The sequence below is a fragment of the Ovis aries genome, chromosome 2 (assembly GCF_016772045.2).
Source record: "Ovis aries strain OAR_USU_Benz2616 breed Rambouillet chromosome 2, ARS-UI_Ramb_v3.0, whole genome shotgun sequence".
NCBI classification, from domain to species: Eukaryota; Metazoa; Chordata; class Mammalia; order Artiodactyla; family Bovidae; genus Ovis; species Ovis aries.
The window spans coordinates 232056572-232081980 of record NC_056055.1 but is presented as its reverse complement, the minus strand read 5'-3'; the positions used below and the strand labels follow the sequence as shown (position 1 = coordinate 232081980).

At 41.9% G+C, this 25409-nt stretch overlaps 2 protein-coding genes across 5 annotated transcripts in view; one reads left to right on the top strand and one right to left on the bottom strand.

The window, feature by feature from the left end:
* Window positions 1-15199, top strand: part of SLC16A14 (solute carrier family 16 member 14) — a 34276-nt gene extending 19077 nt beyond the window's left edge. For all 3 annotated transcript variants that reach the window (XM_027965284.3, XM_042244356.2, XM_042244357.2), the window contains 2 exons: window positions 1773-2756; window positions 11958-15199. In XM_027965284.3, the coding sequence (XP_027821085.1) occupies window positions 1773-2756; window positions 11958-12109 (1136 nt within the window). In that variant the 3' untranslated portion in view covers window positions 12110-15199. The remainder of the gene's footprint in view (window positions 1-1772; window positions 2757-11957) is intronic.
* Window positions 15200-19377: 4178 nt separating this feature from the next.
* The window catches only part of FBXO36 (F-box protein 36), a 105359-nt gene continuing 99327 nt past the window's right edge, over window positions 19378-25409 (bottom strand). For both annotated transcript variants that reach the window (XM_027965281.3, XM_060410456.1), the window contains exon 5: window positions 19378-23971. The gene's annotated coding sequence lies outside the window, so the exon portion shown is untranslated. The remainder of the gene's footprint in view (window positions 23972-25409) is intronic.

Sequence of the window (25409 nt, the reverse complement as noted above, 5' to 3'; positions counted from 1 at the left end):
TTATATTTGTGTGTATGACTGCTCTGGTCTCCTTCCAAATTCAAGTAATTCTGAAACTGTTAAATGATGCTGAACTAGGAAGCTTCTCAGCTTCGGGGCATGCTGTTGGTCACAGTCTTTTCTCTGCTATTAAGCTGTTATCCTAATGTCAGGAGGTTGTAAGCACTAGAACGGAATGGGAACCCCTTGAACAACCTAAGCGGGGTTTTATGATTTCCCTCCATCTGTACCCAGAAGTTGAGAACACAACCCTCAACCTCTTGGCCAGTGTTTTATTTGATTTCATATTTATTTTATTTTTAAATAAACTTCATTTTTAGAGCCATTTTAGGGCTTCCGAGGTACACTGTGATGTAAAGAACCCACCTGCCCCTACAGGAGATGTAAGAGGTGTGGATTCAATCCCTGGGTCAGAAAGATCTCCTGGAGAAGGAAATGGCAATCTACTCCAGTATTCTTGCCTGGAAAATTCCATGGACAAAGGAGCCTGGTGGACTTCAGTCCATGGGGTCACAAAGAGTCGGACACAACTGAGCACAGCACCACAACTGTTAGGTTCAGCAAAATTGTGTGAAAGCACAAAGTGTTCCCAAGACCCGCTGCCCCTAACACACACCACCTTCCCCAGCAGCATTTTAATTTTGTCCATGCAAACGACCAGCTGTTCCTGTTTTCTAAGAAAAATACAATTTAAAAAATCAGAGCTACAAATGAGTATTAGGTGGTTTTGACGTCTAGTAGCTATGTATACTCATGGGTACATTTTAATTCCTTTTATTCTTCTGATGAATTTGGGAACACATTGGCCCATTCCTAAAGCTTCTGCAAATTGCCTGGAATCACTTCCTCCCCTTGTCCATGAGTACTTCCTGTGTATTAAGTGCAATTAACACTGACAGCAGAGCGCTCAGAATGCATGCTATCTTTCAACAAATCATTAAGCAGGTGCTATGTATTCTGGGCAATGCTCAGCATACCAGGGGCTCAAATACACACAGTCCTGCCCTGGTGGAGCTTATATTCTCATGTGAGAATGCAGACTTACTTTAGTTGTTTATTTAGTATATATAATTCATCTAATATAATTTATTATTATTATTGGTGTAACCTATGCTGAAAAGCCTGTTGGGAGAAATGATGGACTGGAAACAGACTTCTGTGGGTGATGGTCTTGGTACTTACCTCCCAAGCTCCTTTTTATAAAAAACAATGATGATTATATCTTTGTTTAAAAGCTATACAAAAGAAGAGAAAACTCGGGGTGGGTGTAGGCCACAGCAGGAAAAGCCCAAATTTTGGATTACCTGTGGTAATGTCTGTAAAGCACATGGATCTCGGTGAGTGGTCAATAAGTACTGGCTATTGTTGTTATTATTGGAGAAGGAAATGGCAACCCACTCCAGTGTTCTTGCCTGGAGAATCCCAGGGACGGGGGGAGCCTAGTGGGCTGCCATCTATGGGGTCGCACAGAGTCGGACATGACTGAAGCGACTTAGCAGCAGCAGCAGCAGCATTGTTGTTATTTGAAGGAAATGGCAACCCACTCCAGTATTTGGCCCGGAACATCCCATGGACAGAGGAGCCTGGCAGGCTATATCTAGTCCATGGGGTTGCAAGAGTGGCACGCAACTTAGCAACTAAACCATTGTTGTTATTCAAAAACAGTTACAGAGATGAAGGTAATGAGATACAGATGATCTTGAAGGCTGCCAGTTGGGGCTGTGGCCGTTTACGTTGTGCTGTCTGCCTTTTCTCCCCTCTCGGGGCCGCAGGCTTCGGCAGCGGGATGGCCTACCTGCCGGCCGTGGTCATGGTGGGCAGGTACTTTCAGAAGAGGCGCGCGCTCGCCCAGGGTCTCAGCACCACCGGGACCGGGTTCGGCACGTTCCTCATGACGGTGCTGCTCAAGTACCTGTGCGCGGAGTACGGCTGGCGGAACGCCATGTTCATCCAGGGCGCCGTGTCCCTGAACCTGTGTGTGTGCGGGGCGCTCATGAGGCCCCTCTCGCCTGGGATGGACGGCGATGATCCGGAAGGGAAGGCGCCGCACCACGTCCTGCCGGCTCACTCCACCGAATCGGTCAGGTCCAGTGGACAACTGGGGGACGCCGAGGAGAAGCGGGGAGGCCCTGGCACCGAGGACAGCTCCCTCGGGGACGCGCCCGCCCAGGCGTGCCAGGAGAAAGCCGCGCACAGAAAGGACATGTGCGCCTTCCGGCTTCTGAAGACGGTGAGCCAGCTGACCATGAGGGTCAGGAGGGGCTTCCGGGACTGGTACTCGGGCTATTTTGGGACAGCCTCGCTCTTTACTAATCGGATGTTTGTCGCCTTTATTTTCTGGGCTCTGTTTGCCTACAGCAGCTTCGTCATCCCTTTCATTCACCTCCCAGAAATAGTCAACTTGTACAATTTATCAGAGCAAAACGATGTGTTCCCCCTGACTTCAATCATAGCCATAGTTCACATCTTCGGGAAAGTGGTCCTGGGCGTTGTGGCCGACCTACCCTGCATCAGCGTGTGGAATGTTTTCCTGATGGCCAACTTCACCCTGGTCCTCAGTATTTTTATTCTGCCCTTGATGCACACCTACGCCGGCCTGGCAGTCATCTGTGCCCTGATAGGCTTTTCCAGCGGTTATTTCTCCCTGATGCCCGTGGTGACGGAAGACTTGGTGGGGATTGAGCACCTGGCCAATGCCTACGGTATCATCATCTGTGCCAATGGCATCTCCGCGTTGCTGGGACCGCCTTTTGCAGGTAAACGCTTCAAGGCATTAAGAGCTCAGAGTGCATGCAGAAAGATCGGGTTTTCATTTATATTAAAAGTCCAGGATGAATATGAAGTAAGTTTCCATGTGTGCACACACTCCTTTCTCCCTGCCCCCATTCCTGCCCCCAATTTCTTGTGTATAAATTTTAGCAAGTTAAAGGTCAATCTTGCACATAGAATGTGGATGAACTTTTGGTCCTTAACCTGTGAGATAAACAACCAGGCTGGTAAAACAGACAGTGCCATAGTGCAGAGCCTGTGCCCCATTAGAAGGAGGCAGTCTCTGCCAATTCAAGCTGATTTCACCAAGAAATAACAGAAAATCATGACTAGCCCTTCTGTTGTTAGCCCCCTCCCCACCCCAACAACCCACGAGAAGCTAGGACTCTGCACTCTCAGGTGACTTTTCCAGATTTTCAAAACACATCTGTAGATTCAACAGATCTGTGGGCTGGAGCTAGCCCTGTGGAAGTTTCTGTGTGTGTGCTAAGTCACTTCAGTCATGTCCGACTCTTTGCGATCCCATGGACTGTAGCTCACTAGGCTCCCGTCCATGGGATGGGATTCTCCAGGCAAGAACATTGGAGCGGGTTGCCATGCCCTCCTCCAGGGGATCTTCCTGACCTAGGGATCGAACCCACTTCTTTTACATCTCCCATATTGGCAGGCAGGTTCTTTACCACTAGCGCCACCTGAGAAGCCCAGGAGTTTTCTACCGGTGCTGTAATAAATCGCCACAAACTTAGTGGCTTAAAACAGTACAAATGTATAATCTTACAGTTCTGGAGGTCAGAAGGCCAAACTGGATCAGTTCAGTTCAGTTCAGTCGCTCAGTCGTATTCGACTCTTTGCAGCCCTGTGAACTGCAGCACTCCAGTCCTCCCTGTCCATCACCAACTCCCGGAGTTCACCCAAACCCATGTCCATTGAGTTGGTAATGCCATCCAACCATCTCATCCTCTGTCATCCCCTTCTCCTCCTGCCTTCAATCTTTCCCAGCATCAAGGTTTTTTCAAATGAGTCAGCTCTTCACATCAAGTGGCCAAAGTATTGAAGTTTGAGCTTCAACATCAGTCCTTCCAATGAACACCCAAGACTGATCTCCTTTAGGATGGACTGGTTGGATCTCCTTGCAGTCCAAGGGACTCTCAAGAGTCTTCTCCAACACCACAGTTCAAAATCATCAGTTCTTTGGCACTCAGCTTTCTTTATAGTCCAACTCTACATCCATACATGACCACTGGAAAAACCATACCCTTGACTAGATGGACCTTTGTTGACAAAGTAATTTCTCTGCTTTTTAATATGCTGTCTAGGTTGGTCACAACTTTCCTTCCAAGGACTGGATCACAGTGGGCCAAAACCAAGGTGTTGGTGGAACCGCATTATTTCTGGAAGCTCTCTGGGGCAATCTGTTTGCTTACCTTTTGCAGCTTCTGGGGACCACCTGCTTTTTTGTCCCCTGACCCCTTCTTCCATCATCTAAGCCAACAACAGAGCATCTTCTCATTTCTCTGTGGTTCTTTTTTTTTTTAATTTTTATTTTTACTTTATTTTGCTTTACAATACTGTATTGGTTTTGCCATACATTGACATGAATCCACCATGGGTGTACATGCATTCCCAAACATGAACCCCCCCTCCCACCTCCCTCCCCATATCTCTCTGGGTCATCCCCATGCACCAGCCCCAAGCATGCTGTATCCTGCATTGGACATAGACTGGTGATTTGATTCTTACATGATAGTATACATGTTACAATGCCATTCTCCCAAATCATCCCACCCTCTCCCTCTCCCTCTGAGTCCAAAAGTCCACTATACACATCTGTGTCTTATTAGCTGTCTTGCATACAGGGTCATCATTGCCATCTTTCTAAATTCCATATATATGTGTTAGTATACTGTATTGGTGTTTTTCTTTCTGGCTTACTTCACTCTGTATAATCAGCTCCAGTTTCATCCATCTCATCAGAACTGATTCAAATGTATTCTTTATAACGGCTGAGTAATACTCCATTGTGTATATGTACCACAGCTTTAAAGTCTGCAAGCAATAAATGCTGGAGAGGGTGTGGAGAAAAGGGAACCCTCCTACACTGTTGGTGGGAATGCAAACTAGTACAGCCACTATGGAGAACAGTGTAGAGATTCCTTAAAAAATTGCAAATAGAACTGCCTTATGACCCAGCAATCCCACTGCTGGGCATACACACCGAAGAAACCAGAATAGAAAGAGACACATGTACCCCAATATTCATCGCAGCACTATTTATAATAGCCAGTACATGGAAGCAACCTAGATGTCCATCAGCAGATGAATGGATAAGAAAGCTGTGGTACATATACACAATGGAGTATTTCTCTGTGGTTCTGACTCTGCTGCCTCCTCTCACTTTTAAAGATGCCTGTGACATTGGGTCCACTGGATAATCCAGAAAAAAAAAAAAAACCCCATCTCAAGATCCTAAACTTAATTCCATCTGCAGAGACCCTTTTGCCACCTAAGGTAACTTCACAGGTTCCAGAGATTAGCGTGTGGGCATTTGGGGAGAGTTGGGACATTATGCTTACCCAAGGCCCAGAGGCCTCCAGTTGCCAACATCTAGGGTGAGATCTCTCACGTATGTTCACCTCAGTTCAGTGGAGAATTTGCTACTTGCATAGGGCATCCCAGAAGCCATAGGCACCCAGGAAGTGTCCCGTGCCTGGGCAGGTACCTCTGAAGCTGTCATTCTGGGCAGGTTTTAAGCTTCGTGGCAGGTTGACCCAGTCCCCAGGAAGCCAGGTGCTGGGCAAAATCACAGAGTCTCCCCACAGTCCTGAGATTGAAGGCAGGAGTCTGCAAAGCATGACAGAGGATGGGGTCAAATGTTAACACCAAGGTGGTCTCAGGAGGTGGCTGTTGGGGCATCCAGGCTAGGGTTGGCAGCAGTTGTCAGAGCTACCAGAAGTTCTGGGCAGGGTTTTCAGCAGAGGAGCCTCACCTATTCAGATGTCCCACCCTCTCCTTTCTGGCTGCTCCTGGCCCTTTATTCTCATATCCTGTGCAGAAATACTTGTTCCCAGTAGCTGGGGAAACTCGTGGATTCAGGCCAAAACCCTCCCACCTCTTTCTTCCCAGTCTCCCTGCAGACCCACAGTCATCTCCTATCCTAGGGCCCCACTGGCAGAGGGCTTGTGCTAACTAACACACCCATCTTTATGTCCCACCCAACAAGGTTTGAAGCTCCAGAAATTATATATATATATATCTTTTTTTTATTCAACTGATGCTCGGAAAGATTGAGGGCAGGAGGAGAAGGGGGCAACAGAGAATGAGGTGGTTGGGTGGCATCACCGAATCAGTGGACAAGTGTTTGAGCAAACTCCCGGAGATACTGAAGGACAGAGGGGCCTGGCAGGCTACAGTCCATGGAGTCATAAAAGAGTTGGACACAACTTAGCGACTGAGCAATAACGGTTCAGCTGACAACGCTGGCAGCTGGCTGACTAAAGGTTTAAAATGCAAGAATTGCTTTAGGAAACCCAGAGGCTACATATGGGGCCCCTTCTGAGTCAGGCTGCTCCTATTTTCTGCTCATACATAGAAGTGCAAGCCAGCATTTTTAGGTGACAGTGAATATCTATAGCAATGCAGTAGACTGTTGGCAGCTGAAAAGTCAGAACTGTTCAGTGATCTCATTGTATAGAATTTTCTATCAGTTAGGGATGCATTTGGTTGTAAAATCACACCCCAACAATAGTAGCTTAAATAGAGATTTAATTGCATCACATGACCAGAAATCGAGTTCAGAAACTAGATGATATTGAGACAATGTCTCAAGATCCTCTTGGCCTTTGACTCATGCTGATTGCTCACAGTCACATAATGGCTCCAGTGGCTCCAGTCACTACAAACTTATTTATAACAAGAAAGAGGAAGGGATGAAAGAGTCCCAGCAGTCTTCCACTTATATCTAATTGGCCAGAACTATGTCTCACAGTGAGTCTGAGCTTCAAGGAAAACTGAAAATTGGAGAACTTTCCATTCTAGCCTCAGGACCAGAGGAAGGAAAGGAGAAAAGATTTGGAATGGGAATTGGATTAATCAACCAGTGGTAACTTCCAAAGAAGTTAAATATCCATTAAGGGGATGGGGACTTAATCAGTGGCTCATCCACCTCTTGTTGGAAGTCCTTCAGGTATACTGTATGTGGAACTAGAATCTGCCATTGGCATTTCTTTGCATGATCAGGGGGTACTTTCTGCTTCTAATGGTCAGTCTGGAATTATTTTATACTGATCCGTTGATTGCAATGGGCTTCCCTGATAGCTCAGTTGGTAAAGAATCCACCTGCAATGCAGGAGACCCCAGTTCGATTCCTGGGTTGCAAAGATCCCTTGAAGGGCTAGGCTACCCACTTCAGTATTCTTGGACTTCCTTTGTGGCTCAGCTGGTAAAGAATCTGCCTGCAATGCGGGAGATGTGGGTTTGATCCCTGGGTTGGAAAGATCCCCTGGAGAAGGGAAAGGCTTCCCACTCTAGTATTCTGGCCCAAAGAATTCCATGGACTCTATAGTCCATGGGGTCGCAAAGAGTAGTGAAAAGAAAGTGAGCGACTTTCACTTTTACTTTTTCATTAGATTGAATAGCGCTATCACAAAGCAGCTGATTCATGATCAGTGTTAATTAAAGCACCAAGGTTTGACAGCATGGTTTTCTTATCCCATCCCTATGGTCATTTCCTTTTCACACATTTGAATTCTAGTGCACTTTCTTGAGCGGAAGGGAAAGGATTACAACTAGAAGATAGGGAGTTATACCCACCTGTCAGTCCTCAGGTCTAATCTCTGATTCAAGGTTCCTCCCTAGAAGTAGAGTCTGTAGCTGAATTTGATACATGTTGGATGGTAGAAAGCACTGTGTTAATGGTGGATGTGTGTGAAATGCTGCCACAGTGTAGCCCCCCAGTCTCCTCTGTCCATGGGATTCTCCAGGCAAGAGTGCTGGAGTGGGTAGCCATTCCCTTCTCTAGTGGATCTTCCCAACCTAGGGCTCAAACCTGGGTCTCCCACATTGCAGGCAGATTCTTTACCATCTGAGCCACCAGGGAATCCTCAAAATGCTGCCATGGAAATGCTAAAATCAGTGTTCTGATGTACATCTCCAGGCCAGCAACCTAAAGGGGTCTTTCCTTCTTTTTGTTTATTTTTTCCTCCACTGAACCTATGCGCTGAGAAATGCTGAGCAGCATGATTGGCTAACTGCATTATGTTTAATTCATTTATTTTCCAGGCCAAGGAGCCACTATTGCAATGAGACACAAGACCAGCCTTTATGCATTATAGCAGTGGCTGGCAATACAAGTAACTAAATAACCACATTAAATTCTTGCTAGAAATTCCAGGTGGGCTAGAAATTATTACTTAGCTTGAAGTGCTATAAGGAAAATTACTGTTCACATTAGCTTTTTCTTTTTTAATGGGTTTAAAAATGAATGTGTTTTCCATTTTTCAAAGCGATTTCTGCTGGCATTAAAAAAATCTGGTACAATTTAGTAGCATGTTAGATAATCACACATATCCATTTAGCAGAAGAATATGCAATCAAAGATATTGAACAGTCACTTCAACCGTGTCATTTAGCAACACGAACTTCTTGATGTAATTCATTGTATAATGTTCTGGGCATTCAGTTTGTCTCTTTTAAAAGACATAGTAATAGTAGATCCTTTTTTAGATGTTTCCAGGGTAAAGTATACTGAAACTCAGCCACCAGATTTGACTGACCAAGCATCCACAATTATCTCCAGTATTCACACAAAATGTAACAGGCTAACAATAATTTGTAATTTTTTTCACCAAGAGCTGAGAACACTTATTTATTAAGTAAGAAAAACAGCCATCACTCCTCATTTGATAGACTCAAATGAAAAAGGAATGCAAATTAATAAGGAACCAGGTTTTTACTTTGAAGCTGTTGATTTCAGTTGATGGTCAGATCAGGAGTGCCAAGAATTCCGAGCTCCAAACCAAGGGACTGAGATCAGACCTATAGGGAGAGATGGGTGATGGATGGGAGAGATGGGTGATGGATGAATGAGGTGGGTGTCTCCTCTGAAACGTGTCGTTTCTAAAGAGTTTTGTCCCCATGTGCTGGACTGAAGCACATGATAAAAGTGCTGTCTCCCGACCAGCTTTGCACCAGATTCAGGACTAAGTTGAGTTCAAACTAGCAGAGATGGCAGGATCTGGAATCATTTCAGAATAAATCCTGAAGGTAGATTAGAGAAAACCATGGAATTAATTTAATGTAAAAATTAGGGCCGCTCCTACCAATTTGCACTGTCAAATTGTTTGGTAAAGTTGGTTGCACTTTTTGAAAAGTTGAGTTAATTTTAAAGATTGGGACGTGTGAAGGTGTTTTTACAGAAGTTTATACTTTTAGAGGAAAGGTGAAAGACTTTAAAATCTAACTAATTCAGTGTAAGGCTATAACAATACTTAGTCCTGTTTCCTATAGTCTGCAGGCATCAGGGAGGATGGAGTGGTGGAAGGAGACGGTAGGATGTTCTCTAAGGGAGATGGGTTTATTGCTGTCCCCCCAGAAGGAGTAATCGTACATGTACAGTCAGGGTGCCAAGACAAATGTGCTTGAAACTCCAAAAAATCCAGAATGGCTTGTGCCTGTGTTTGAGTTCGGGGCAGCAAGAGAGGTGGATAGGGGCCATATCACAGAGCCCTGGAGCTTGTACTCAACCACTTCTAACAAAAAAGCAAGTAAGTAAATAGTCTGAACTAAGTACATATTAATTTTGTAATGAGGATTTTATCCTGTCTCTGAGTTCATGATAAGCAGCGGTGGGAAATCAACCTGTTTGGGCTGTTGGTTGCTTAGAAGCATCACTTTCTAACTCCCAACGACTTGATCATAGAAAAGTGAGGAATGAACTGTTAAACCGACAAGATCAGCGTTCATCTGGAATGAGTGGACTGTTATGAGAACCTCGTTTATATGTATTGATTTTTTACAAATTATAACTTAAGATAGTGCAGTCTTGTACTCTGCTTGTGAAGACATACCACTCAGCGTTATCTGCCAGTGAATTCTTCACTTCATCATAATTCATAGTAGTCCACAGCTAACAGATGGAGGCACAAGCAAAGCTGGATGTATTTTAGTTCATATGTCAGTGAACTTTCTGATTCAGTGCTGAAGCTGAATCACTGTTTCTGGATTATATGCATAATCTTATCTGCCTCTCTTGTCTCAAATTGGAGAGTAAAAAAAATGATAGAACATTTACTAAGCCACATTTAAAGATTCTGATATTCTCTTGTGTTATGTATCAAATGACAGACTCAAAAGCTTGGTTTACTTTAAAGTAAACCAGAATTCATAGCTTTTGAGGGGATTTTTGAAAAGTATACAATTTTGATGCTATTAAGTGTTGTTTGTTTTTCTTTATGATGGCCTTGACTCATTCGGGAACATTAAGCACTGGCTACAATAAGCAAGAGATACAGATAACACCCAGGAAGTCAGAGGAACTAGTTTACACATTTAGCAGCTGATTTTGTGTAGCTGTTTGTTGGTGGGAGAGGGTTTAAGTTACATTTATCCATTCATTTGCAGTATCATTAGATATTTTTTTAAAGTGGCCGTGGAATACTGTTTGGTCATTAAATAATTTATATTTTTCTTATGCCTCTGCTAATTAATGCACTTGCTGAAATGGAAAAAGTGAATGTTTACATTTTTATCATAAATAAAATTCTGCGTCTAGCTTAATCCTCTCAGTTTGCACAACTGGCAATGTGGGGGCCATGACTGATCCTTAATCACTGAAGTGAATGAAACATCATGTTTCATAGTTTCTGAAACTTTTCTTTTTCACATTTTAACATCTCTGAAGTCAGAATGCCTTTTACATAGTTCTAAGAAAACATCAAGTCATATTTTAATTGACAAGTATTCCTTTTTTATTGATACGTAAGATAATGATGCATCATGTAATTCACAGTATCTTAGAATTCATGAAATATGGTAGAATTTTACGAAGTCCTTAGTAAGATCTTTATATGAAAGTATCAGACTAATGTTGTTGTTTAGTTGCTAAGTCTTATCCAACTCTTTTTGCTGCTCCTCTATGAAGCCATGGCAAGAATATTAGAGTGGGTTGCCATTTCCTTCTCCAGTGAGTCTTCCCAACCCAGGGATCAAACCCGTGTCTCCTGCATTGGCAGGTGTCTTCTTTACCCCTGCCACTAGGGAAACCCATCAGACCATAACATTAAGAGTAAAGTATTTTCATGTCAATGTATGGGCTTCCCTGGTGGCTCAGAGGTTAAAGCGTCTGCCTCTAGAGGAGACCTGGGTTTGATCCCTGGGTTGGGAAGATCCCCTGGAGAAGGAAATGGCAACCCACTCCAGTATTCCTGCCTGGAGAATCCCATGGACGGAGGAGCCTGGAGGGCTACAGTCCATGGGGTCGCAAAGAGTTGGACACGACTGAGCGACTTAACTTGTGGCAAAACCAATACAGTATTGTAAAGTAAAAAAATAATAATAATAATAATTTTAAAAAATAAATAAAATAAAAGAACTGATAACTTACCATCTAAGGCTATGTCTTTGGCAATTTAAACTTTCATAAGTTTAAATATATATTAAGGTTTATAGCTGTAAATGTGAATTTCAGAAAACCTAGAAATTTTGATTCCTTCTCGAACAGATGTTTATCCTCATATACTTCAGAATGAATCAAAGTTCAAGTATCTTCTGCTCAGCCTCTTTGGATACACACTAGAAACTTCTTCAGAAATGTTTTGAGGTTTTAGAAAAGATTTGTGTAAAAAAGAAAATCGTTAGAGTCATTTTTCACTGTTGGCTTTTTGCCAGCTTAAAAGTTAGCCCCAAGGGCTATGAGCCACATTTTTCCCATAGGTCTGCCAGCTACTGTTTCAGTGCCTTTAAAAGCACCCCAGTGGCTTTAAAGGTAAATGTAGTCATTCCCAGGCACTGAGAACTCAGGTTCCAACAGCGCCCAGACTTAGAAAATGGCTACATGAAATGTCTGGGGCATTAAATGACATATAATACATTCTTAGAAAATTACTTATAGTAGCAATAAATGTTTGCTTTGTGTTCTTGACTTTGTTTATCTCAACTTCATTATGCTGAATATATTCTTTTCTGTTTTGTAGGGTGGATCTACGATATCACCCAAAAATATGACTTTTCCTTCTATATAAGCGGTTTACTCTACATGGTAGGAATCCTCTTTCTACTCATCCAACCGTGTATTCAAATTATAGAACAATCCAGAAAAAAATACATGGATGGCGCGAATGTGTAGTGTCCTGTGATGTTCCGTGTAAGGTTCCCTTGTCATCCTCATGCACACCTCACTTGGCTACTGTGAGGAGCCTGTGACATGTCGTGGGAAAGCGTGTTGTCCCGTAACTCGCACTGTTGTTTTAAATGCCGTTGCCATGGCTTCATGTGAAAGCAGCGCTGCCTGTCCGTGTGGGGAGAGACGCTGTGGACCACGCACACCTTAGAGATGCCAGTGTCCTGCAAAGACAGCCTATTGAATCACTGGTAGAAATTCCCTTCTAAAAACTATCTCATCATCCATACTCGGACTAGGGTTTTAGATATAGCTTTTAAAACAGAGAATGAAAGCTTCTCAACCTAGTTACTTCTTTGTAAGGTGAAAATAAGGTGTCTAAGTGCTTCTGAAAAACTTAACAGTTAAAGGTTTCCCCTGCTTTTTGAAAGCGTTTTTCACTACTTTGCTTTTACGAAAGACCTGCATTAGTTTTTGTTCACAGGAAAAAACTAGAGGAGGATTTTTGCTTTTACAAAAAAAAGGGGAACCTTGTTCAGCGTTTGTTTTGCTGCGAACGTTTGCAGAGGCAGCGCCAAGCTCCCTCCCAGGAACCACGCAGGCATCTCAGCATCAAGTCGCCAGGACTTTGGATGGTGTCTATGAGCATCTGTGCTTGATCTCAGTTTATTTGTGCATCCATTAGCAAGATGTGTCCGGAGGTCACGGCTTCTTTGCTTTATGCCATTTCGATTAAGGTTTCATAGAATGCTCTCTGCTTTCAGATGGTGGAGGAAACCTGTAAATGAATTTTAAGCACAAGAAAATGCTAGACTTCAGAAAGTATTACAGGGAGCAATTGCGTTACCAGTGTAAAACAAAGGCAGACCCTAATTTCAAAGGCAATGCATTTAGTACAATTAAAGAAACACAGTTTATATTTTTATTAAAGAATTCTGCAGCTAAGGCATACAGTTTCTAAATCTTTCTCTAAAAATAGCACTTGCCGTTACTCCTAATGCAGTATTATATAGTTAAACTGAATCTGAGACAAATCTTAATAAATAAATAATATAAATAATCTCCTTAGTGAAAGTCATATTTGTGCATATAACCATTGAGTCAAGGGCTAAAATTCAAGCACTTTTATTCGTTTTATTGGCCTCTTAGTTTATCAGCATGCTCTGGGGCCTATAGAAATTTTTTTCTGGGTTTCTCTTACCCAGTAAATAAAGTAGAAAACTAATTGCTGATTGACATGTAAAGCTGGTTGTTTAAACCATTTGTAAAGCATGTTACTAATCCTAAATATAAGACTATCATGTTGTGAGGATAATAAACAAAAGGCCCTTGGTCCAAATGTCTGTGCACTTGACATTGGAGTAGTGGTAACAAATAGCCCTTCTCCAGTGCCTCTTGGTGTGCTCTGGACAATTCATTTGCCTGAGCTCAGCACAGTTTTTAAAACAGTTCTCTTGATTGATTTCATACAGAAGATAACTATGATTCATGACATTGAATAATGCTCTTCCTTTATCGGAGATCTCTATTTTTCTAAGCCAAACATTTTTCAGACTGCAAAATGTTCTTCCGAGAATCATTTTGAAATTTCTGGCTGCCTTACTTGTTTACACATATTTTAGAACTATTTAAATTTTCACTCACGATTTGCTTATCACACACACACAAATATTTTAATATCATTGCCAGTGTCTCTGGTCAAATTTATCTAAAGTGAGTACAGACCATTCTCAGTTATCCTTGATGATTAGACAGGAGTGGTACTAGTAACTGGAGTCACAGAATGTTACCCCAGCCTAATTTTAGCCAGCTGTTTCAGTCTTTTACTCCACCAAACCCTTCAGAGCTGTTAACAAGTGATTACATGCACACATTTCCTTTTTGTTTCATCTCCATTATTTCCTGCTCTAATGTCTAGTGGGAGGGGTTGTGTAATGAAAGGGACCACCAAAATAACAATAATAATAAAAGGCAGCTAGTGGAAAGGAGGAACAAAAGCATGGCTAATACACTCACAATATTACCGCCACTGATTCGAGAATTGCCTGTAAATTATGATAGATAATAAATTGCATGTCATACTCCATTTGGTCCAACACGACCTGTTTGTTATCGTGACAGCTTTGGTTGCTATGAAAGGATCCTGCTCTCTGTTTTTGATAAAGGTAATTGTCAATGCTGACACAGTGTTTTTTCTCTCTCAATATATATTTACCATTAATTTAGGATGATTCAATTGAAAATCATGTTGTGGGTTTTAAAACTGATGACATTGCTTCCTTACTTTCAGTTACTGACACGATCAAATTAACAAGTTGTTGTTTAGTCGCTCAGTCGTGTCTGACTCCTTGTGACCCCATGGACTGCAGCACACCAGGTTTCCCTGTCCTTCACGATCTCCCTGAGCTTGCTCAAATTCATGTCCACTGTGTCGATGATGCCATCCAACCATCTCATCCTCTGTCACCCCTTCTCCTCTTGCCCTCAATCTTTCCCAGCATCAGGATATTTTCCAATGAATTGGCTCTTCACATCAGGTGGCCAAAGTATTGGAGCTTCAGCTTCAGCATCAGCCCTTCCAATAAATGTTCAGGATTGATTTCCTTTAGGATTGACTGATTGATCTCCTTGCAGTCCAGGGGACTCTCAAGAGTCTTCTCCAGGCAGAGTTACGTATTTGGAATGGTGCTAAATAGCCAGTGTCAATGTTTGCACTGTTGTGCATCACAAAATACAAACTTTTTATCCGATGGTCCAGCTTTGGTTAAATATCCAAGTTAGACCTTCTCATGTTCAGTCCATCCAGTTGTTTGTTGATTTACTGTATTTATGGAAGTGATGATTTCTTCCAAATCAAGTCCTCATTTTACAAAAACAAAGTAAATCTTACTTGCAATATTCATGTTGCCAACAGAAAAAAAGAGAATGCTTGTAAAGAATTACAGCAAGTACATTAATATATCCTGTTTAAAATATTATTTACAGTTCTTTGAAGATATTATAGTTGATTGTAATGTTATATGCTTTATAGGTTTTCCCTCATGTATCCACATAATTTTATTTACATATAACTCAATAAATTTTGTCCACTTTAAAGTTGGTCAGTGAGTTTCTGTACAAAATCCTTATTTTCTGGGTTTTAAGAGGAAAATTCCCAAGTGATGATTATCAGTTCGGTTCTTTCCCTGGAAAAGAGTTTTTCTCTAGGTGTGGTTACCAAACCTGAGTGGCACAGTGGTAAAGAATCCACTTGCCAATGCAGGAGACACAGGAGACGTGGCTTCGATCTCTGGGTGGGGAAAATCCCCTGGGGTAGGAAATGGTGACTCATTTCAGTATTCTTGCCTGAAAAATCCCATGGACAGAGAAGCCTAGGGGGGCTACATGGAGTTGCAGAGTCAGACATGACTGAGTGACTGAGCATGCAGGCATGCATGGTTACCAAACGACCTGGAGAAAATTACCTAACATTAATTGTTAGAAGGGCCAGCTTTAGCTACAAAATTTAAAAGGTTAAAAACCTTTTAACTGAGCAACTACATTTCTAAAATTTGTTATACATGAACAAAGACAAATGAATAAGGGTTGTTTGATTTATTGTTTGCTATATAAAAGACTGGATAGAATTTAAATGTCCATCAGTGGGAAGTGCTTAATAAAGTATGGTATTTATGCAAATGTTACAAAAAAAGAGACAGATCCATCTATAAAATTAGAAAACAGTATTCAAGATATATTGCTAAGAGGGAAAAATCAAGATGTCTAATGTACTCCCAATTACATTTTTGCTAACTACAAAAAAGGTGATTCATGTCTTGTGTGTGTGCATATATATATACATATATATACAATATATATATACATATATATATATATAGAGAGAACATTTCTGGAAGGAAACACAAAAAAACATTAACAGTATTCAGCTCTAGGGAGGAATAAGTTTGGGTTCTGGGGTGGGACTGACATTTTCCCTTATACACAGGATGTTTTTCCAGTTCAAAACTTGTGTCCAGACTTTTTTTGTGTGTTTCATCTATTTATTTATTTTTAGGCCACAAGGCATGTAGGATCTTTAGTTTTCCAACCAGGGGTCAAGCCCACACTCCCTGCATTGGAAGCATGGAGTCTTAACAACTGAACTGCCAGGGAAGTCCCCAAAATTGTTTTAAATGCAGGTTCCTGGAGCTACATAAAAACCTAGTGGATTGAAATCTTGGGGGATTGGGCCAATAAATCTTCCTTGTAGATAAGCTTATCAGTAGATTCTTGTTGTTGTTGACAGTCGCTTAGTTGTGTCTGACTCGTGACCCCATGGACTGCAGCACTCCAAGCCTTCCTGTCCTTCGCCATCTCCCAGAGCTTGCTCAAATTCATGTCCATTGAGTTGGTGATATCATCCAACCATCTCGTCCTCTGTCGTCACCTTCTCCTCCTACCTTCAATCTTTCCCAGCCTCAGGGTCTTTTCAAATGAGTCAGCTCTTTGCATCAGGTGGCCAAAGTACTGGAGCTTCAGCTTCAGTATCAGTCCTTCCAATGAATATTCAGGATTGATTTCCTTTAGGATTGACTGGTTGGATCTCCTTGCAGTCCAAGGGACTCTCAAAAGAGTTTTCTTCAACACCACAATTCAAAAGCATCAATTTTTTTCAGTGCTCAGCCTTCTTTATGGTCCAGCTCTCACATCCATACATGACTACTGGAAAAACCATAGCTTTGACTACACAGACCTTTGTGAGCAATGTAATGTCTCTGCTTTTTAATATGTTGCCTAGGTTTGTCATAGCTTTTCTTCCAAGAATCAAGAATCTTTTAATTTCATGGCTGTAATCACCATCTACACTGATTATGGAGCCCAAGAAAATAAAGTCTGACTCTGTTTCCATTGTTTCTCCATCTATTTGCCATGTAGTGATGGGACCAGATGCCATGGTCTTAGTTTTCTGCATGTTGAATTTTAAGCCAGCTTTTTCATGCTTTTTGACTTTCATCAAGAGGCTCTTTAGTTCCTCTTCACTTTCTGCCATTAGGGTGGTATCATCTGCATTTCTGAGGTTATTGATATTTCTCCAGGCAATCTTGATTCCAGCTTCTGCTTCATCCAGCCCAGCATTTCTCATGATGCACATAAGTTAAATAAGCAGGGTGACAATATACAGCCTTGACGTACTCCTTTCCAATTTGGAACCAGTCCATTGCTTCATGTCTGGTTCTAACTGTTGCCTCTTGACCTGCATACAGGTTTCTCAGGAGGCAGGTAAAGTGTTTCCATCTCTTTAAGAATCTTCCACAGTGTGTTGTGACCCACGCAGTCAAAGGCTTTAGCCTAGTCAATGAAGAAGAAATTGATGTTTTTCTGGAATTCTCTTGTTTTTCTTCTGTGATCCAACGAATATCGACAATTTGATCTCTGGTTCCTTTGCTGTTTCTAAATCCAGCTTGAACATTTGGAAGTTATTGGTTCACATACTATTGAAGCCTAGCTGGAGAATTTTGAGCATTACTTTGTTAACATGTGAAATGAATGTGATTGTGCAATCATTTGAACATTCTTTGGCATGGCCTTTCTTTGGGATGGGAATGAAAACTGACCTTTTCCAGTGCTGTATACACTGATGAATTTTCCAGATTTTCTGGCATATTGAGTGCAGCACTTTCACAGCATCATCTTTTAGGATTTATAGCTCAGTTGGAATTCCATCAGCTCCACTAGCTTTGTTTGTAGTGATGCTTCCTAAGGCCTACTTGACTTTGCACTCTAGGGTGTCTGGCTCTAGGTGAGAGATCACACCATTGTGGTTATCTGGGTCATTCAAATCCTTTTTGTATAGTTCTTCTGTGTAATCTTGCCACCTCTTCTTAATATCTTCTGCTTCTGTTAGGTCCATACCATTTCTGTCCTTTATTGTGCCATCTTTGCATGAAATGTTTCCTCGGTATCTCTAATTTTCTTGAAGAGATCTCTAGTCTTTCCCATTCTATTGTTTTCCTCTATTTCTTTGCATTGATCACTGAGGACGGCTTTCTTATCTCTCCTTGCTATTTTTTGGAATTCTGCATTCAGGTGAGTATATCTTTCATTTTTTCCTTTGCCTGTAGCTTCTCTGGGCTTCCCTGGTGGCTCAGACGGTAAAGCGTCGGCCTGCAATGCAGGAGAATTGGGTTCAATCCCTGGATCGGGAAGATCCCCTGGAGAAGGAAATGGCAACCCACTCCAGTACTCTCACCTGGAAAATTTCATGGACTGAGGAGCCTGGTAGGCTACAGTCCACAGGGTTGCAAAAGAGTCGGACACGACTGAGCGACTTCACTTTCTTTCTTTCTCTTCTTTTCTCAGCTATTTTTAAGGTCCCTTCAGACAGCTATTTTGCCTTTTTGCATTTCTTTTTCTTGATGATGGTCTTGATCACTGCTTCCTGTACAGTGTTACAAACCTCTGTCCATAGTTCTTCAGGCACTCTATCAGATCTAATCCCTTGAATCTGTCACTTCCACTGTATAATTGTAAGGGATTTGATTTTGATCATACTTGAATGGTCTAGTGGTTTTCCCTACTTTCTCCAATTTAAGTCTGAATTTTGCAATAAGGAGTTCATGATCTGAGCCAGTCAGCTCCCAGTCTTATTTTTGCTGACTGTATAGAGCTTCTCCATCTTCAGCTGCAAAGAATATAACCAATTTGATTATGGTATTGGCCATCTGGTAATATCCATATGTAGAGTCATCTCTTGTTTTGTTGGAAGAGGGCATTTGCTATGACCAATGGGTTCTCTTGGCAGAATTCTGTAAGCCTTTGTCCTGCTTCATTTTGTACTAAAAGGCCAAGTGAAAAAAGTGAAAGTTGCTCAGTCATGTCTGATTCTTTGGGAACCCATGGACTATAGTGTCCATGGAATTCTCCAGGCCAGAATACTGGAGTGGGTAACCATTCCCTTCTCCAGGGGATCTTCCCAACCCAGGGATCAAACTCAGGTCTCCCACATTACAAGTGGATTCTTTAGCAGTTGAGCCACCAGGGAAGACCAAACTTCCCTGTTACTCCAGGTATCTCTTGACTTCCTACCTTTGCATTCCAGCTCCTTTATGGTCACTAAAATTGGAGACCAGCTTTTGGTATATTTAAGAGTAACACATTCCAGGGACTTCCCTGCTGGTTCAGTGGTTAAGACCCCATGTTTCCACTTCAGGGGCTGTGAGTTTGATCCCTGGTCAGGAAACTAAGATCCTGCATGCCCTTCGGCACAACCAAAATATAAAGCATTCCAGCCAATCTGAAAAAGCAACAGTGAGTTTATTAGCATGGTTTTTTTCCTTTTGTTAAATCACTACCAGTGTAACACTTTGATAAAGAGAAACTTGTGAGTTATTGTATTTTAACAAATTAAAAATAATTTTGTTTTCCTGTTACAAAAGTATTATGTTACATGTTCATTGATATACTGAATTTGATAAGCACATAAGTATGTATTAGCATACTGAAAATAGAATAAAAATAAGCAACAAGAAGAAAAAAATTTTAATGTAATTCCAATACTCTGATATAGACATTGCGATATCTTTTATATCTTCTTACTCTTTGGGTGTTTCACAAAAATCCCTTTTATACTTTATAATTTATAATTAAATGTTATTATAAAGCAAATTAGAATGTGTTCTTGGCATGAACACTGTGTCAGTGACATCTCTCTGTATCAGTTGATATGCATCCTCAGTCCAGTGGTCTCAACCAGCTTTTTCACTCCAGCACAACTGAGGGATTAAACATAGTTTTGATAATGGTGTTCTGTCAACTCTTTTTTAAAGGGCAAGGAGATGGGGCAGCAAGGAGGGAGAAAAAATGGTCAATTTATGTCCAAATAAATTCCATGTGACAAATACCTATCTGCAATATCACTTTTAATGATTGTATAAATTATAATGTTTTAAAAACAAACTTCCTTGGCAGCTCAGTGGTAAAGAATCCACCTGTCAATGCAGGAGACACAGATTCGATCCCTGATCCAGGAGGATCCCCCATGCCATGGGATCAACTACTGAGCTTGCACTGTGGAGCCCACGAGCCACAGCTGCTGAAGCCCATGCTAGAGGCTACACTCTGCACGAGAGAGGCCACTACAGTGAGAGGCCACTACAGTCAGAAGCCACTACAGTGAGAGGCCTGTGCACTGCAGCTAGGGAGTAAGCCACTGCTCAACATGACTAGGGAAGATCCAAGCAAAGCAATGAAGTCCAGCCAATGAAGAATAACCAAAAATAAATAAATCTTAAAAAAAAAAAAAAAAAGCTCAAATTCCTGATTGTTGGCCGCTTAGGTTGTTTCTGATTTTTAACCATAATGTGTAATGTGGTGATAAATACTTCTGTCAACCTTCAATCGATTTCAAGTGCTCATCCTAACTCCCTTGCTTTGATTATTTCCTTCTTTCAGGATGAAATTCTGGTCAATTACTATCTACGGAGCATTCCTAGTACATAGTATTTTTATTCCACTGTGTGCCTCCATAGTTCCTTTCCACTCAACAGATGTAAACTGGGCTCCTAATAGAACAAGGCCAGTTCATGCAAAGTGCTTGCCTGCCTGCATGCAAAGGAAGCTACTGTTGCTAAAAGTGACAATTTGATAAGGAAGCTAAGGGAAATTAGACTTGTGACCTGCTTAAATGAAATTGTAATTAATAGTGTAAAATACATAGAGGCTCAAGAAAACAACTGAAGAACCATCCCTAGGTATGTATATTTGTCAAATGAAAGACACAGACTACAAATCCTAGACTTAGAGTTCTCAAACTCTTGGGTCTCAGGTCCCCAATGAAGTCCCAAAGACCTTCTGTTTTCATAGGCTATATCTTATTGATATTTACCATATTAGGAAAAAAAACTAAGAAAATTAAAAAATATTTGTTATTACTTCATTCTAAAATAACAGTGAACTCACATTCATATAAAACATTTTTTGAAAAGTAACCATATATCCCCAAAAAAAATTTTAGTAAGAGTAGTGACATTGTTTTACATTTTTGCAAATTTCTTTAATATTTGCATTAATAAAAGACAGTTGGGGGTTCTCATGTTTGAGAACAGATAGGGTTCTCATGTTTGTTTCTGCATTCAATCTGTTACCTCACACTTTTTTTAAAAACCTCCCCAGAAAGCTAGAAGAATTTGGGTCTTTAAGCATGAGCTGCCTGTATTCCTTTCTTGCACCTTGCAAATAAATACTGTATTTTCCTTCACCACAACCAGGTGTCAGTAGATTGGCTTTGCTGCTCTATCAGACTCAAGTTTGATTCGGTAACAATTTTGTCACACAGGATATTCAAAAGGATGTGAAATCAAGAGTAAAGATTTCATAAAAGTGATCATTTTTACTGTTTCATCAAGGATGTCCTTAAGTGAACCTTATTTGACTACAAGCATGCCAATGAGAAATACAGTGACTTCTGGTACACTGGTGTGGCCCTGCTCCGACTTGTGCCAAGGCACTAACAGCAGCCACCATTGCCCTGCATCGTCAGTGCAAGCCTCAACACAGTGACTCCAGGACCAAACATGAGACTGAATGAAGTTATTCAGTATTTGGAACGTCTCAGCACCCCTTGTGTTTGCTTCTAAGCATTCACATAGAAGATCTTTGTCTAGTTGGTGTAACACTGGATGAACACAAGCAAAATGGCGAGTCTGGACACATCCGTTTATTTGCCCGTTTGTGAGACAAAAGTACCATTCTGCAGAGAAGGTATTAACTCAGCCTTCCTGTTTGCAGCTTCATCTTTGAGTTCACAAGCTCCTGTATGATATAAAGTGGCGCCGCTTTGATGTCTTCTACTGACTCTCTGGCCAGCCAGCAGTCAGCAGTGGCAGCTCGCAGGCTCACATGCCTTTCTGCCAGAGGAACTTTCTGTGATGGCACACACCGCTCAAGTTGCCTGCCTGCAGGGCACTCCAGTGGCTTTGCCTTCCTGGGTTGAAAAGCTATAATGAACAATTTTTGGCATTTAATGAACTCATCACGTCTGCATTTAAAATATTCAATTCCTTTTTCTTTAGACTCTGAATGATTTCTCTTAACATGATGCCGCAACTTATGAGGTAACACAAAGGTAAAATTTTAACATTGTAAAGCCAAGGAATAGGTAGCTTTTAAGTCATATTTTGTTTCAAATCTGTACTTTTTTCAGATTTTAGATTCATCTTTTCCAGCATCTTTGCAATTAGATGGTACAGCTGTGAACCAAGGAAACAAGATTTCTAATCTCCCTTAAAGTTAATGATCCATGCTTAAATATAACAATAAATGGAGTGTGACTTAAACGTAACACTGAATGGAGGGTTATAAAGCCAAAATGTTGGGGGAACAGTGGTGGGGGAGAAAAGGCTGATGTTGAACTGCAAAGACAGAAGCAGCAGCATTTGGCATCAGGAAAGGGAAACTGAGTCAGGGCAGAGTGCAGATCACTGGCAATGCATTAAAGATGCCGTAAAGGAACTGTGCGGACCTCCAGCAGTCAAAGCAGGATTGGCCTGAGGGTCTCAAACTGGCACTGGGGAGCCTCTTCCAATGTCAGGTAAAGTGGGAAGAGGTGCGAGTTCTTGGGAAGGCCTGGTCTTTGGTGGAGGAAAGTAGCAGGAAGAAGAGAGGACTGAATTTGGGAAGGTACCAGTGAGACATGTTCCACTCTGTAACTCAGTCCTTTACCTGGTTTGCTCTTAGAGCATGCGAGGGCCTTGAAGAAGAATATGCTTATTATTATTTAAATAAATGTATAGTAGTATGCTTGCTTCCCAGGTGGCGCAGTGGTAAAGAATCTACCTGCCAGTGCAGGAGACACAGGAGACATGGGTTTAATCCCTGGGTTGGGAAGATCCCTTGGGGCAGGGGAAAATGGCAAGCCACTCCAGTCTTCTTGCCTGGGAAATCCCATGGACAGAGGAGCCTGGTGGGCTACAGTCCGTGGGGTCGCACAGAGTCAGACACGACTGAGCGACTGAGCACACACACATGCACGTATAATAGTATGCTTGTGGGAAGGTGGGCAATGATCTAGTTCATCAAAGGCTTGGAACAGGGACTTCCCTGGTGCAACAGTGGATAAGAATGCATCTGCCAGTGCAGGGGACAAGGGTTCCATCCCTGGTCCAGGAAGGTTCCACATGCTACGGAGCAGCTAAGCCCGTCTGCCCCAACTGCTGGAGCCTGCTCACTCTAGGGCCCGCGAACCAAACTCCTGAGCCTGTGCGCCTAGAGCCTGTGCTCCCCAACAGCAGAAGCCCCTGAACAGAAGCTCCACAATGAGAAGCCTGTGCACTGCAACTAGACAGTAGCACCCGCTCACCTGGAGAAAAGCCCGCGCAAAGATCCAGCAAAGCCAAAAAGAAATACAATTATTATTTTTTTAATTGCAGATTCCATATAATCAAAGTTTAATGCATGTAATATACTAACCTCTTCAAGAATAAAAAGCAGTACTAGAAGTTGACATGGAGTAAAATATACATATTTCTTTAGTCTATAAATCAAATATTCACATATGCAACTGTTAATAAATTATTTTTATAACACTAAACATATGAGTCACTGGAGAATATCAGCATTTTACTTTTACAGTTACAATGGTGAGTGATAGCCAGGCAGAAGCACTTTTGAGCGTAAAGACGAAAAAAGACAAAAGTATAAACTGCTGTGACATTTCACTCTGAAACGATGTGTCATGAACGAAGCAGATTTATCCGTCCACAAAAAAACTGTCAGCAGAGGCGGAGAGGCAAAATCACCATTGCCTCCCCATGGAGGCGGGAGAGAGGGGCAGAATGATCGACCACTGAGGTTGCTGGTGTCTTACAGGATTTTAGGTTGATGATACAGTCCCTATTTGGTAAAAATAATTTCAATTAGGTAATAAGGCAGTGAATTATGAGGGTGAATAATTATTAAAAACAGCTAATAACCTATGTTGTTTAACTATTAATAATAGCCAATATACAATAATTCATTTTTAATTATTTCATCTTTAGCATCTATTTTTATCTTATAACCTTTGATATAGATAGCAAGTTTTTAAACAGCCATATTTGTGTTCTTATTAATGCAGGTTGAATCTAGCTTATTATGCATGCCCATAAGCTTTCAGAACTCAGTTGATAAAACATTACACATGAAATTTTTAAGCTGTTGACACTTTGCATCAAGGTCACAAATGGGCTGTAATTTGATATTTACACAGTTCTGTTGACTTGCCACAGGGTACATGCACACAGTTGCTGTACACACGTGGTATTAACCTGTCACTGAAAACCTGGCCGGGAGTGAAGTCTGGAACTTCCAAGTGAAGCAAAGCAGCAGGAGCCACACAGAGGCACGAGCCCTCTGCCTGCCTGCCAGCCACCCTGCCTCGATCCTGGGCAGGACCGGAGGCCTGGGTCTCTCGCCAATGAAGTCTTTGCTCTGTGCTTGGACTAAATCCAGACGCCACTTTGACAGACGCTTCATCTGCCAGGAAGCAGACTGCGTTTGATTTCACAGACATCCCTGGAAACCCAAGACTGAGTGTTAAGGGCGCGTGGATGAGGGTTAAAATCTGATCTGGTAGGAATCCAGGTTTAGTAAAACAGGAAACAAGAATCTGTCAGCAAGCCATGGCTATGGAGCTGTTCCCGAGGAGTGAGGTGTCGAGAAAAGCCAGAGCCCACCTCTGGCTCCCATTTAGGATGTCCCCGGGCATCACAGGAAGGTCCTCTGGCCTGGGGAGGGGGCTGTATTTTTTCTAGGTAGCAAAGTGGAGATTGTGGGCAAGAAGCACTGATAAGGTTGATAAGGTGACGGGAGGCTGAGAGCTACTTTGTTCTGTACCCTGAAAGGAGTCATGAGACTATTTGCTCTCGGGAAGAGCTCTCGGGAAGAAAACGATTGTTAAAATAACCCATCTCAGGGAGGTAGAATTTTCCTCCCTGCAAACTGTACTGCTTTTGCTCCTCTGCCAACTTAACAGAATACAAACTGTGCTTGGGTTTTCAACCTGCATTACCACAGCCTGTGTTTGTGTGTGTGTGTGTGTGTGTTTTCTTTAAATACTTATTTCTTCGGGTCTCTGTTGTGTCCTAAGGGATCTTTCTTTGTGGCTAGCTCCCTGGCATGTGGGATCTTAGTTCCCCGACCAGGAATCAAACTCATGTCCCCTGCACTGCGGGATGGATTCTTAACCACTGGACCGCCAGGGAAGTCCCAGCCTGTGTTCCTAAAACTCCCTATTATACTCACACATGGAATCTAAAAAACACAACAAACTGGTGAATATTACCAAAAGAAG